Raw genomic sequence first — 14,742 nt, 5'->3', positions numbered from 1 at the left:
TGTGGGAAGCTGTGAAGTGATGGGGGAGGGGGGTGTCAGGCTTTCTTCTCAGCTCCTACTCTTTCCAGCCAATACGAGGCAGAGCCACCACACTAGGAGTAAAGAAAAGGGGAGGGACCAAAAGGAGGACTAAAGGTACAGGCTTCTGGGGCTCCTTGAGGCCTAAAAAATTATTTTAGGGGCCCCTCCATGGTCAAAAGGTTGTAAAAGCCTGCTCTTAACGCATCAATTTTTCCCTAGAGGAATGGATCACCATATTCTGGAGATGAGCCATAATTCTGGGGGTCTCACCTGGAGGCTAGCATCCCTGCTAGATAATTGTGTTTGATTCCTATTACAGCTAAATAATTGCTGGTTAAGAGACACCAAATGAAACTGTTGTTGTTATGTGCGAAGTCGTGTCCGACCCATCGCGACCCCATGGACAATGATCCTCCAGGCCTTCCTGTCCTCTACCATTCCCCGGAGTCCATTTAAGTTTGCACCTACTGCTTCAGTGACTCCATCCAGCCACCTCATTCTCTGTCGTCCCCTTCTTCTTTTGCCCTCGATCGCTCCCAGCATTAGGCTCTTCTCCAGGGAGTCCTTCCTTCTCATGAGGTGGCCAAAGTATTTGAGTTTCATCTTCAAGATCTGGCCTTCTAAAGAGCAGTCAGGGTTGATCTCCTCTAGGACTGACCGGTTTGTTCGCCTTGCAGTCCAAGGGACTCGCAAGAGTCTTCTCCAGCACCAGAGTTCAAAAGCTTCAATTCTTTGACGCTCGGCCTTCCTTATGGTCCAACTTTCGCAGCCATACATTGCAACTGGGAATACCATAGCCTTGACTAAACGCACTTTTGTTGGCAGGGTGATGTCTCTGCTTTTTAGGATGCTGTCTAGATTTGCCATAGCTTTCCTCCCCAGGAGCAAGCGTCTTTTAATTTCTTTGCTGCAGTCCCCATCTGCAGTGATCTTGGAGCCCAGGAAAATAAAATCTGTCACTATCTCCATTTCTTCCCCATCTATTTGCCAGGAATTGAGAGGGCCGGATGCCATGATCTTTGTTTTCTTGATGTTGAGTTTCAAGCCAACTTTTGAACTCTCCTCCTTCACCCGCATCAACAGGCTCTTTAGTTCCTCTTCACTTTCTGCCATTAGAGTGGTATCATCTGCATATCTGAGGTTGTTGATATTTCTCCCTGCAATCTTGATCCCAATTTGTGACTCCTCTAATCCCGCATTTCTCATGATGTGCTCTGCATATAAGTTAAATAGGCAAGGCGACAGTATACAGCCTTGCCGAACTCCTTTCTCAATTTTGAACCAGTCAGTGATTCCATGTTCGGTTCTCACTGTTGCTTCTTGACCTGCATATAAATTTCTCAAAAGACAAATAAGATGCTCTGGTATTCCCATCTCTTTAAGAACTTGCCACAATTTGTTGTGCTCCACACAATCAAAGGCTTTAGCATAGTCAATGAAGCAGAAGTAGACGTTCTTCTGGTACTCCCTAGCTTTCTCCATGATCCAGCGTATGTTGGCAATTTGATCTCTAGTTCCTCTGCCTCTTCGAAATCCTGCCTGTACTTCTGGAAGTTCTCGGTCCACATATTGCTGGAGCCTAGCTTGTAGGATTTTGAGCATAACTTTGCTAGCATGAGAAATTAGTGCAATGGTGCGGTAGTTTGAACATTCTTTGGCATTGCCCTTCTTTGGGATTGGAATGTAAACTGACCTTTTCCAATCCTGTGGCCAGGATTGAAACTATGTATGCTATATTTACATATTTTGATTTCATTTATATTATTATTAATATTAATAAACCAGCCATTCCCAACTCTTTTTATTTTTTTTTGGCTAAAGCCCTTTTAGGAGCTCTTCTCAGGTACCAGGGCCCCTGGCTGCTAGCACAATGAGCTAGGCTTTAAAAGGTCTAGTGTGAACTATATCCCATGTCCCTTGTCTTGCAGATACTTGAGGCAGATTTCTAGAACATTTAACCAAGAGAAGCATGTGCGTTCCTTATCCCCCCACACATTAATTCAAGCACACACGAAGGAATGGATGACATTTCTTTTTCTTTCCCTTGGAAGGCTGAGCAATTTAAGGTCTTCATGTGTGACAAGAAGGCTATTTCACTGACACCCCCATAAACATGTTCAGTCAATGGCCCCCTTCAAGTGTGCCTGGCCACATTTCCCCACCCCCACTCCACACACCCCCAACGAGAATAACGGCTGTCAACTGCTCAGAAAGCGGGTTCCCAGGGGAGAAACGGGCAGACGGGGCTGCTTCAAGGGATGAGTCTGAGGAGAGGCGCTCCCGTGAGGCGAGGGGGACCCCGGAGAAGACACGGCGGCGGCTGAGGCGCGACCGCCAGGCCCCTTGGCCGCCTTCCCCTCGCTCTGCCCGGTGGGACTTCAGCCTGTGGCGGCGCCGAGTCCCCAGCCATGAAGGCGCCCTGCCTCGAGGAGAAGGCCGCCCCGCTCGCTCGCTCTCTGCCGCAAGGAGGGAGTGACCCTCGGCCCCGGCCCGCAGGGATTTCTACTGGCTCCGCTCCTTCGTGGCGGGAGGTGAGCGGGGCGGGGCGGGGCGGGGCGGGGTGGGGAGGGCGGGGGTCTTGCTGGGGGGAGGGGCGGGCAGGTGGAGCGGCAGAGAAGGGGGGGCGGATTCAGCCGCCTCCCCGGATAGCAGATCCCCGCGCCGAAAGGAGCCAGGTGGATCCCGCTGGGGTCGCTTCCTTCTGCCTGCCTCGGAGGAGGCGCTGGCCGGGCTCCTTCGAAGTCTTTTTCCCTCCTCCGCACCGCTGCGAAAGCAGGTGGGAAGCGCCGTTGCCCACCTGTGTGGAACAGAGTCCAGCTTGAGCTTAATTGGGAAAGAAAGTTATGGGTGGGCGGAGTCAGTTTCATTTCACCTCCCAGGTTGGGACACACTGTGGTCTAACACAGAGTCCCTGTTCTTTTCTATAGCCAGTTTGTACAACAGGCTGAATGAGAACTTTTGCTAGACGACCTACCATCTCAATCTAGTACCTTTGGACCTCCTGTGTATTAGCCAACTTCAGCAGTCTTCGTGGTAGAGATTCAGTAACTAGATTTAGATTTTGTTTGAGCCCAGCACTACTACAATGCTGCTATAGTAGAACATAAGTAATACAGTGTACATTTAAAAAATGTATTATATTATCACAGTGGCCAGGGCTTATCATCCTAATCATCCTGAGTGCTTATTTGTTGGTCGTAGAGTTTTATGACTGTACTGTATGCTTATAATGTCAAGTCTATGTAATTATATAATAACAGCAGTTTCTAGTGTTCTGTGCCTCCCCCCAAGCTTTGGTGCTATCCAGGGATTTTGGTATAATCAGAGATGACAGAAGTTTACTGTTCAAATATCTTTTTCCAGTCACTAAAATTTCAGCCTTGATGTTAGTCTGATGTTTCTCATTTATTATGGATGAGATGAGATGAGATGAGAAAGTTGAACTGCACAGATTTAAACTCTCCGAATCAGTAATATTGCGTAGGGGAGTATTGATTTATTGTAATTTTAGTTTATTCTGTTGCTGACGGGTGTGCTTTCCACACTGTGCGCTGTCCCGAAAAAGGAGGGTTACCTGGGATTCTACAGAGGAAATGGAGCAATGATGATAAGAATCTTTCCCTACGGTGCAATACAGTTTTTACAGCATTTGGTCAACATAAAGAGGTAACTCGACCTATGTCTTCTCTTTTGTGAATGCACAGAGCATGCTGTGTAATTAATCATGTTTTCATAATTTTCCAAAGGGGTATTTCAAATTATGCAGGTACATTCCATTTTCATGTTTAGGAGGCAGAGAGGATACTGTCAATTTATTGCAAAAAGTTTCAAATTTCTACAGCACACCTCAATGTGTTTGGAGAGCTCCCAGCATCCCCTTATGAATTTCTCCTGCATGAGCCTGCCTCGTTTATTTTTTGTTTTGTATTATTAGGGACTGAGCAAAAGTAATTCTGGGCCAAATTAATGTAAATCAGCTGAAAGTTACATCTAGCAAGGCAGAAATGCTACTAATTCCTGATTCTAGCGCCGAGATCACCTGTCCCAGTTATGATCACATACTTCTCGAAGGAGCAAGTTTGCAGTCTAAATATACATCTGGGCCTAGGTTTGCTGGTAGATTACAGCAGCAGCCCTGAGTGCTCCTTAGTACATTTGCCTGGTGAACTAGTTGCAGTCTTTGTCTTGGATTGGGATCTTGGCATTGGCTTGAATCCAGCCAGGTGACTTTCTCACTTCCCCCTCCTGTTGCAGCCCAAAATGCCGCCTGGAGTGGAACTCCTGGGGGACAGAAGGACCTGCCCCCCACCCCAGGGAACAAAACGGAGAGGTTCGGCCACTTGCTATGGGAGTGGGAAGTGTTGGCTTCCCTCTTTTGTCAGCAGAAATTCTCCATAGGATCCTTTTCATATAAGAAACCAATAAATGGTGCCCAGTTATGCTTTTATAGAATTGTATTTTAATATGTATTCCTGTAAAGTAGCGATCCCCAACCTGTGGGCTGCGGACCACATGTGGTCCTTTGACTAATTGGAGGTGGGCCCCGAAGGACGCCTTCTCCCCCCCCCCCCAGCCCTTTACAATACACTTCATTGTTGTGGCGTGTCTGTATCTTATTTTGAAGGGATGTTTAAACATTACCATAGTGATCAGAGAGTGCTAGGGCAGTGGTTGAGAGTAGAGGAGTAAACTACCCCCCCCACCGGGCCTCAGTAAAAGGCGTTGAGTGGTCCCCGGTGATAAAAAGGTTGGGGACCACTGCTGTAAAGTATGAATTAAAGAACAGATACCTTACAGATGAGGCAGATCTGCTGCTTCTACTAATTTGTAGCCTGTGCTGACCAGATCTGCCTCACTATTTTGTAATCATGTATAATCCAGACAGACCGAAAACCACTCCAGGGTAGACTGAGAAATCATTTGCCCATCTTAATTTTGGAAAAAACTGCCATTGCAGACACATTCTTACCCACTGATTATAATCCTACCATAAACGTGCTCACTTACTGTTTGTGCTCTTGCTGAGTTGCACATTAAGGTTTATTTAGTATGTTAAGGGTTTCGTTTCCCTACACTTGGAAATACTGATATTTTTGCAGATGATAAAGAAGAACCTTGGCATTTCTGGACATGTCCATCGGTTAATGGCCGGTTCCATGGCAGGTATTTTATATTTCCATATGCTTAAAATTATTATGATTATCCTCTGCTTGCCATTTTTGCTGCATCTAATTATCATCCCAATTAGAGGTCACTGCTTTAATCATAAATTGGTCTCTGCATTTTGGGAGTACAAATATGAATATATCTAGAGAGTCTGAAAAATATTTCAGTCATAATAAATACCTGCACAGTAGCATCAAAATGTTTGCATATCAGAGGTCAACCATTCAAACATTTGAACAGTTTTGAGGGATTAGAGAGGCTTTCACACACAGACTAAATAATGCACTTTCAATGCAACTGAATTTTACAATAGTAAAATGGCAGAATCCACTTCACATTTACTGAAGTGGATTGAAACTGCATTATTTAGCATGTGGGAAAGCACCCCAGGAGGCTGTTCTACTTTTGATACTGGCTATAGGAAGCAGGATAGTGCGTGTTAAGTACTTTTGCTCCCCCCCCCCCCCTTGCAGGGAAATGGAGCATATTCTTCTCCATGGTACCAGAACAAAAAAAAGTTTCATAAAATACAGGGATTTTGTGGGTTTGAAAAGGAACATTGAAATGGGGGGGAGGGGGTTGAAATGTGAGAAATAAAGAAATAGAGGGGGGGGGGAATCACTGGCCAAGAATATGGGGTAACAGTAATACTTTTCCTGGTGGAGTAGAACTAATTCACATCAAAAACTGCTGCGCTACATAAAGAAATAGATAAAGCTTGTAACACTTTTGTTTAAAAGTTTATATTGGTCCACAGGAAGAAAAAAACAAAAGCTGTATAGCATTTTTTTTGGACCAACCAGAAGACTAGCAGGCTGGAAGTTTAACAGACAACCCCTCCCCCTCCCAAATTGGGTATAATGAAGAAGTCTCACTCTATATTTTTGAGATACTTTAAAGTACAGGATGTTTTCCAGACTGAATGGGTGCAAACCGGCTTCAAGAGGTATTTAAGGCTACTGGGACAGAGCTATGTGGGGGAAAGATTGTATTCCTTCTGAGAATATAAAGATCACGAGTTAATCAGATTTCCCCCCAGCACTTATCTAGCACATCCCTTATATGGCAAACAAAAAACATAATCGTGCTTATATTAACAAAATTGGAGAGCACTTTCAGATGATGCACTGTTGGCAAAAATATATGCTGATGCTCAGTGGATGGGAGCAAAGCACTTCTGTGTGACGCTGGAAGGTTCTCCAGCTGTAGAATCTGCCTCCCTTTGACTTGAGAAATAAGCATAAGAACTATCTGACCTTATAGTGAAGTTACTTACAGCTATGGTACAGGGATGAGCATCAAATACAGAAGTGAGAATCAGAAGGAATTTGAAATTTACAAGCACAATTCACATGGAGATTCCCCCCCCCCCCCAGTATTGTCAATGTCAGTATATTTGAACAAATATTGAAAGTTCAGTGAGGTCTTGAAATACCTTCCTTAGTGCTTACGAGACTGAAATCCTCTCAGCAGCAGGAGAAAAAGAATCTGAGCAGTGGCAGTAATGTGAGGAAAAGTGTATTGTGATGCGTGTATTCCAGGTGACAAAGTTTAACACAGCAGTGGAAACTTTAATCTCTGGGCTTCCTGAGTCTTGTGTAATTCAGATCCCACTGGTAGCTCTTCATTGGTCGATAATTGCCTTAAAGTTTCCTTAAAGGAAAAAACAAGCAGACTCAAACAGGAAAAAAGCAACAACATGATTTCCCCCTCCACTTTCCTACATGAAAGAACTTTAAGAACAGAAGGGATTTAAGCTTTCCAAATGTAGAAACCAAGAAAACTACAAAAATGTATTTATTCACATATTATTATGTTAGCTTTAATTCCTGGAGAAAACAATAAAATACATCATGCTAGAAGAAGTCTGAGAACTGCACTGCTTCTGAAGCAGAATGCTCCCTTAGATCGTTTATGCACAGGAGGTTTCATGCCAGGCTGCAGGCTGGAGTTTTAGTCATGGCAGGTTGCCCCACCTCTTCCTGCACCCACACAGGGGAGCTTTTGTCCCAGTGTCCCTTATCCACCCCAAATTTGTGCTCCTGCACGGGAGCTGGCGCAGTGAAGTTCCCAGTGCGTAAACTGTCTTAGTAATGGTAAAATTTGCATCCACTGTCCTCTGGGGAGTAGGTTATTTATATGTTATGGATTGTTTCTAGAATTGTTCATACGTTTTATGTAAACCACCCTGAGCCTCCAGGGAGGGTGGTATAATAAAATAACCTTAAATGTCTGCCTAGGCATTCCTATACAGAATCATGCATTCCAACCCCACTCTTCTCAGTGAGCTTAGACTGGAGGTAACTGCACAGGATTGAACTATAAGAATCTGATTTTGCAGAACTTGAAAGAAATAGCTCCTTGGCTTGGAGAATGGTGGCAGCTCAGTAGAACTTTTGCTTGGCATGCAGAAGGTCCCTGGTTCAGTTCTTGGAATCTTCATTTTAAAGGATGGAATGAGATATGAAAGACCTCTGCTATAACCCTGGAAAATTGCTGCAAGTTACTGCCTTCAATGGACCAGTTGTCTGATTCAGTATGAGGCAGCTTCATGGGTCTGTGTGTATCACTCTTGTGAATGTGAAGCATCTTCTCTTCTCTGTCAGTGAGGCTGAAGTCATCCAGGTGGTTAGGTCAGGCCTTTGCTCGCTCAGGTAGGGCAAACTGAAATGCAGATTTTTGCCAATCCTCCTTGAGTGACCATAGGAGCATCTTCTGAAATCTTTCACCTTGTAAATCTAAAAGCACAAATTCTCTAAGGGTAAATAAAAGGCTGCATTTGAAAACTGACTTTTAAAAAATATGCCTTTAGTCTGAGTGCTCCTGCAGAAGATGGTCTTGATAGATGTTTCCATTTTTACAAGTATTTTGCTGAACTCAGCAAATGATGTTTGTTTTTGAAGGTATAACTGCAGTCATTTGTACTTATCCTCTTGACATGGTGAGAGCACGTCTGGCATTCCAAGTGAAAGGGGATCATAAGTACACAGGAATTATTCATGCATTCAAGACCATTTACACAAAGGTAATTGTTTTTTGTATTTCCCCCTGCACTTCATTTCGGTGTTGCTGGGTTCAGTAATCACCGGGAAAATGGTTTTTAATATTTGCTGATGGAGGCCAGGTAAGGTATCTGGGACAAGGTAAATAGATTAGCAGGCTCACATGCCACGTGCGGCTGTGTTTTTAAAAGGCACGTCTAAGAGTCTTGGAGCAGCTTTGACTTCCTATTCTGATCTGCTTTGTTTACAGGCAGATCCAACCTGCAGATTCAACCTCCTTAAAGGGAGGACAGTGGCAGCAAACCAAGTAGCATTGTTGGGGCAACTGAATTGCTAGAGCAGGCAAGTGATCTTTGGGGATCTACCGATTATTTAGTGCCCGTTTTAGAAACTAGAGTTCCTTATTAACAGTTGTACAAAATGCTTTACAGTCCTTACTTTATTTATCATGGCATTTATATAAGCTGAAATAAACAGATTATAATAAAATACCTTGTCATCCACTTGTGTTCCCCCAGTGATTTGGTCTATATTGTCTGATTTGATTTATATACCATTCCTCCCCACAGTTTAAAATAAAAAGTGCTACAGCTAAAGCCAATACATCCCCCTCCCCACCCCATACCCCCTGCCGGGCTAATCAGACTGAGAGAATTTAAAATGGGGAGAAGGACTCCGTGTCTAAAATTATGCCTGCTGTAGTGTCCTTCCATTCCTGTTGCAAACACTTGGAGCATCACTGGTGATCAAAAAACCCTTGCCAATTGAACACAGTTAACAACAACGAAGCCTTTATTTGCATATATTAAAGGTAAAGGTAAAGGTATCCCCTGTGCAAGCATCGGGTCATGTCTGACCCTTGGGGTGACGCCCTCTAGCGTTTTCATGGCAGACTCAATACGGGGTGGTTTGCCAGTGCCTTCCCCAGTCATTACCATTTACCCCCCAGCAAGCTGGGTACTCATTTTACCGACCTCGGGAGGATGGAAGGCTGAGTCGACCTTGAGCCAGCTGCTGGGATCGAACTCCCAACCTCATGGGCAGACAGCTTCAGACAGCAAGTCGCTGCCTTACCACTCTCCACCACAAGAGGCTCATTTGCATATATTAAAAAGGGACAATATGCAATACAATTATAAGCTGTGACTCCTTCAGGTGGTAAAAAAATTCCAGCTCTGCAAAACGCAGCTGACATGGTTTGGGTTAGCTGTGTGGTATAGATGTTGCTTGTCAGCAAAACCCTACAATGATACCGGCATGCAATAAAGACCCAAGAAGGTTAAGTCGCCAGAATCTGGCTTCTCTCTGAAAGGATTGTGTGTGGATTAGTGAATGCATACTCATTTTGAGTACCCAGATTTTTAAAAAAGTGGCATTTTAATGGCTCAAAATACCTTTCCAATATGTGTCCATTTGGTACCTTGCGTATTTAGATACTTCTTTATTTATCTTTATTATTGTCTTTTACTTATTCAAAAGGAAGGCGGCATGCAAGGATTTTATCGAGGGCTCATGCCAACGATAGTAGGAATGGCTCCATATGCAGGTGAGTAGAATTCAGAATATAGTTTCTTCCAAAGAGGCCTCCTCAAATTAATCCTGCTTGCGGAATTTTGCTTTGCTTCCTGCAAACAGAAAATTACATACGATTACTTCTTCTAGAGTTTGTATAGATACTATCAGGGCAAAGAAAGAGACAGCGCTTAGAAAGAAAACAGACAGTTATTATGGTTTTGGAAATCCCTCAATGGAGCTTGTCACTTGTTCTTTCTATGCTGACTCATAAACCATTTGAACCATTGGCAACTACGGACTTGTCGTTTCTATCATACAAGGTCGTATTTTTGACTGCTATTACTTCTGCTCGTCGAGTAGGGGAGTTAGCAGCATTATCAATGGAGCCTCCCTTCCTATAACGATATAAGGACAAAGTATTGCTACGCCCTAGCCTCAATTTTTTGCCCAAGGTCGTGTCAAAGTTCCACTTAGGCCAATGAATCATACTTCCAACCTTCTTTCCAGATCCAACTACACAGTTTGAGAGACATATGCACACATTAAACGTGAGACGAGCAATTCTTTTTTATTTGGATAGAAAGCTTTTTGTGCGCTTTAAAGGGGTTAATAAGGTAAAAGGGCATCTGCTCAAACACTCTCCAGATGGGTGGTGCAGGCGATCCAGCATGCTTACAGAGTATCACAGCGTGACTGTCCTTTCAAAGTATCTGCTCATTCGACCAGAGCCCAAGCGACCTCGGCAGCATTTGCAGCTTGACTTCCACTGTCCGATATCTGCAGGGCGGCTACGTGGTCAACACCGGGGACTTTTGTGCGTCACTATTCCCTGGACGTTGACTCCGCAACGGATGCTACAGTGGGAAAGGCAGTGTTGCAATCAATACAGCACGCATAGCCCACCCCATCTCCACGGTGAGTGATCTTGCTAGTCTCCCATGTGGGACTGCACAGAACCCACGAAGATGAAAACAGGCTTGCACTTACCTGTAACTGTTGTTCATCGAGTGGTCTTCTGTGCAGTCACACAACCCTCCCTCCATCCCCGCTGGGCCGCGTAGTATTGATTGATAAGTGGCAAAAGGGAAGGACTGAGGGAAGAGTGCTAGCTCCTCCCACATCACGTGACTCTGGGCGGGAAAGTCACTCTGTGAGGGGAGGGGCTGGCACTCTTGGGAGTCTTTTTGAGCTTATGTTGGCTGGTTATATCTCCGAAGCAGGCCTGCGATTCCGCAGAACCCATGTGGGACTGCACAGAACCCCACTCGATGAACAACAGTTACAGGTAAGTGCAACCCTGTTTTTTGTATGAATGAGGATGATGAGAGCCATTCTGGCGAATCTGACTCTTAGCTATAGCACAACTGCCGCCACAACTTCCGATCTGGCATTGCTTTCTTTGAGTTGGGTAATGTTCTCTGTGAAATAATACCCACTGTTTCGGGCAGTAGTTCTCAACCTTCCTGATGCCGCGACCCCTTAATACAGTTCCCCTTGTTGTGAAGACCACCAACCATAAAATTGTGCTAGTGTTCTTTCACAGAAATTAAACCGAAACTGAAATATGGCGTAAAGATCCATTGTTCATGATTGTATATAAATTGTTTTTTTTCCTGGGATTTCTCAGTTCAGTTCTGCCTCTTGTCTCACCAAGCCAATCTCGCTCTTTTCTGCTGCTCCAGACAGACAAACGCTCTATCTCCATCTACCCCGCAAGGCTGTTGTGTGGCCCCTGCAGGAGCGGCAACAATGGCGGCACCCCGCACCGGCCAAGCTGCTGAGACCCCTGCGAAAGGGTCATTCAACCCCCAAAGGGGTCCCAGCCCCCAGGTTGAGAACTACTGGTTTAGGGGCAGACTACATATATATAAAAGCTGAGGTCTAATAATTGCCCATTGAAGCATCCACTACCACAGGCAACAGGACTGGAAAAGACTTTGCCTGTGACCTCGAAAGCTGCAACCAGAAGGTACTAGTCCCTAGGATACACAAACCAAAGACCCAGCATTATGTAGTAGTTAATAGCAGCAGCCTCTAATCTGGAGTTCTAATCCGGAGTTCGGCAAGGCTGTATACTGTCGCCTTCTCACCTAATTATGTCTATGTGTAGAGAGAACGAAACATTGGTCTTACCTGTCGCTGGAGGGATGACCTCGGCGGCGGTGGGTGGGGGCAGCAATTGTTCCCCGGAATTAATAGAAAAGGATGGCCGCTGGTGGAAGCAGCCTTCCGAGGTGCTCCCGCTGGTGCTATCGGAGGGAAAAGTCGGGCAGGCGCAGCAGGGGAAGGCAGCCAGCGCAACCGATCCCTTGGTTGGGAAAGGGAGGGAATACTTGGTGGCTGGCGTGGGGCAATCTCGCCCTGAAGCATGGCCAGGGCGGACATCTCAGGGAGCCACCGAGCCCGCTCCCAGGGTTGGATACGTTTAATAACTGCCTTTCTCTCTGCCAGATGGGGCAGGTGGACTGGCTGGGGGCAGCTGGGGGCCCCTACTGGCCGGGGGCAGCTTTTCGGTTTGCGATCGCACAGGGGCATTCTGCAGGAACCACTTTTCATATTGCTCCTGGGAGCTCTGTGAAAAGCCTGTGTGCTGCACTGGATGACAGGCTAGATGGCTGTAGGTGTCACAATCACCTGGGCAGCCAGAGTCACAGTTGGCTGGGCAGAGTCTGCTCAAACCACCACCTGTGGGGGGCCCTGTGTTGGAAACTACTGCCAGCACCATGATGGGAGGAAGTAGGGTGGATGCTGACTCACAGGCTGCCTTCCACCACACACACACATTTTCTCTGGTGCCCAGGTGTGGGGCGCTTGACCTTGCCCCATTCCTGCCAGACACCTTGGAGCTCCCCCTACTCCTGGGGTGGTCTCTTCTCCTGCAAGGGCTCTGCCCCACAACTAGGCATTTCCCTGTGGACTGGAGCGGTTTCACCACTGGGGTAGGCCAGCCCCTTGAGACTCCCACAGTGCTCTGGGTCATCCACCTTCTAGTCCCGGCTGGTGGCAGAGGAACCCACCCCCGAGACTTCGGGGGTTCACTCTGCAGAAGCTGCCGATTGCACGCCTGTGTACACCAGCCCCAAAACCTCGGGCAGAGAGTCAGCTGCCTCCATGAGGCCCTTCTTCGTAGTCTGAGGCCCCAGCCCAAAAGCCTTGGTCAGGTTCTCAACTGACTACTTGAAGCCCTTCTTCGTCTTCAGGCCTATTGTGCTGGATCTGCGAGTGGGTGCAGCCCCTGGAGTTTTTCCTTCACTCATCTTGCAATTAAATAGTGGGAAAAGGGTGAGTGGAGCTAGCCAGGAGCTATCTGAAACTGGAGAGCTATCTGAAAATGGAAGGCCAGCCCATGGTCACCCATTACGGCCACTAAAAATCATTTGAATATCAAAAGTCACTAGTGACGTATTTTCACGGTCATTCAGAATGATGATTTTCATCTTGCAGCTACCAGCACCTCCAGTCTTCCAGGACAGTTTTGCTGACCAAGGCATTAACAAGGTACATTAAAAAAAAGCCCTTTTAGGAGCTCTTCTCGGGTACCAGGGCCCCTGGCTGCTAGCACAATGAGCTAGGCTTTAAAAGGTCTAGTGTGAACTATATCCCATGTCCCTTGTCTTGCAGATACTTGAGGCAGATTTCTAGAACATTTAACCAAGAGAAGCGTGTGCATTCCTTATCCCCCCCACACATTAATTCAAGCATACACGAAGGAATGGATGACATTTCTTTTTCTTTCTCTTGGAAGGCTTAGCAATTTAAGGTCTTCATGTGTGACAAGGAGGCTATTTCACGGACACCCCCATAAACATGTTCAGTCAGTGGCCCCCTTCAAGTGTGCCTGGCCACATTTCCCCACCCCCACTCCACCCCCACCCAACGAGAATAACGGCTGCCAACTGCACAGAAAGCGGATTCCCAGGGGAGAAACGGGCAGATGGGGCTGCTTCAAGTGACGAGTCTGAGGAGAGGCGCTCCCGTGAGGCGAGGGGGACCCCGGAGAAGACACGGCGGCGGCTGAGGCGCGACCGCCAGGCCCCTTGACCGGCTTCCCCTCGCTCGGGGGCGGGAGAGCTCTGCCCGGTGGGACTTCAGCCTGTGGCGGCGCCGAGTCCCGAGCCATGAAGGCGCCCAGCCTTGAGGAGAAGGGTGCCCTGCTCGCTCGCTCTCTGCCGCAAGGAGGAGGCGGCCGGCCACAGCCATTGGAGCTTTTTGAATTTATGCTTCACTCTCTCACTTGCCCCAAACAAGATAATTTCACTCAGTTTAATTCCAGAAGGGTAGGTGTGTACCTGTGTGCCCAGGCCAAGCTGATTTCATCAGATCTCGGAAACTACTGGTGAGTGCCCATCTGCCGGGGACTTCCTCACCCTGCAATCCTATGCAGAGTTATACGCTTCTTAAGTCTGTAGAAATGGATGGGCTTTTAGCATCCTGCAGATTCCCCACCCAGACTTGGCTCCTGCTCTGTAGTTTGGTTTTGCTCTAACTGGTTTCATCTGAAGTGTTACTAAGTGTTTGTTTTCAGCCCCAAAGGTTATCTGCCTAATCAGTGTTCTCCCATCAGGACAAGACAGACAGGTTTTGGAGCTGCCTGGCCACTAGATCAAAGCAACCGTGCCTCCAAGAATCCACTGCCTTCTGCAACTTGGTTAAAGCAAAGTGACACAATATGCTCTTCCATGAAAAAGCAGCTGAAAAGATTTCTGCGACCTTCTTAAGACTTAAAAAAAGAAGAAGCCATATAAAGCCATGGATCTCCATTTGGCCTTTAGTTGTGGCCACAGATATACCTGGTTTCTCTGGATTTCAGATCCATCACGATCACAGCACACTACTGTATTAATGGTATCAAGAAAGGGCAATGAAGCCTACCTTCCTATCCGTCCTTCTGTTGCTCTGCCACACCACTGCCTGGCCATTTCCTGATTCTTTGCTCCAACTCTGCATCTCCTCTCTTTATACCCCCAGTTCCATCGACACCTAAATCCAAGGAGCCTCGAGTCATCTGGCAAATAATGATAAGGTCGTTTTCTTAACG

General features: G+C 46.5%; 1 protein-coding gene across 1 annotated transcript; it reads left to right on the top strand.

Annotated features, from left to right (window-relative positions):
• Nucleotides 1–2,196: 2,196 nt before the first annotated feature.
• On the top strand, nt 2,197–10,322 carry LOC143844025 (solute carrier family 25 member 16-like). The gene is made up of 6 exons (XM_077350957.1): nt 2,197–2,552; nt 3,587–3,687; nt 4,276–4,351; nt 5,070–5,184; nt 8,091–8,212; nt 9,669–10,322. The coding sequence occupies exons 1-6, from the start codon at nt 2,430–2,432 to the stop codon at nt 9,741–9,743; spliced, it is 612 nt and encodes a 203-aa protein (XP_077207072.1). The 5' UTR covers nt 2,197–2,429; the 3' UTR covers nt 9,744–10,322.
• Nucleotides 10,323–14,742: the final 4,420 nt, after the last annotated feature.

The sequence above is a fragment of the Paroedura picta genome, chromosome 8, assembly GCF_049243985.1.
Source record: "Paroedura picta isolate Pp20150507F chromosome 8, Ppicta_v3.0, whole genome shotgun sequence".
Classification (NCBI taxonomy): Eukaryota; Metazoa; Chordata; class Lepidosauria; order Squamata; family Gekkonidae; genus Paroedura; species Paroedura picta.
This window is presented reverse-complemented; position numbering and strand designations above follow the sequence as displayed.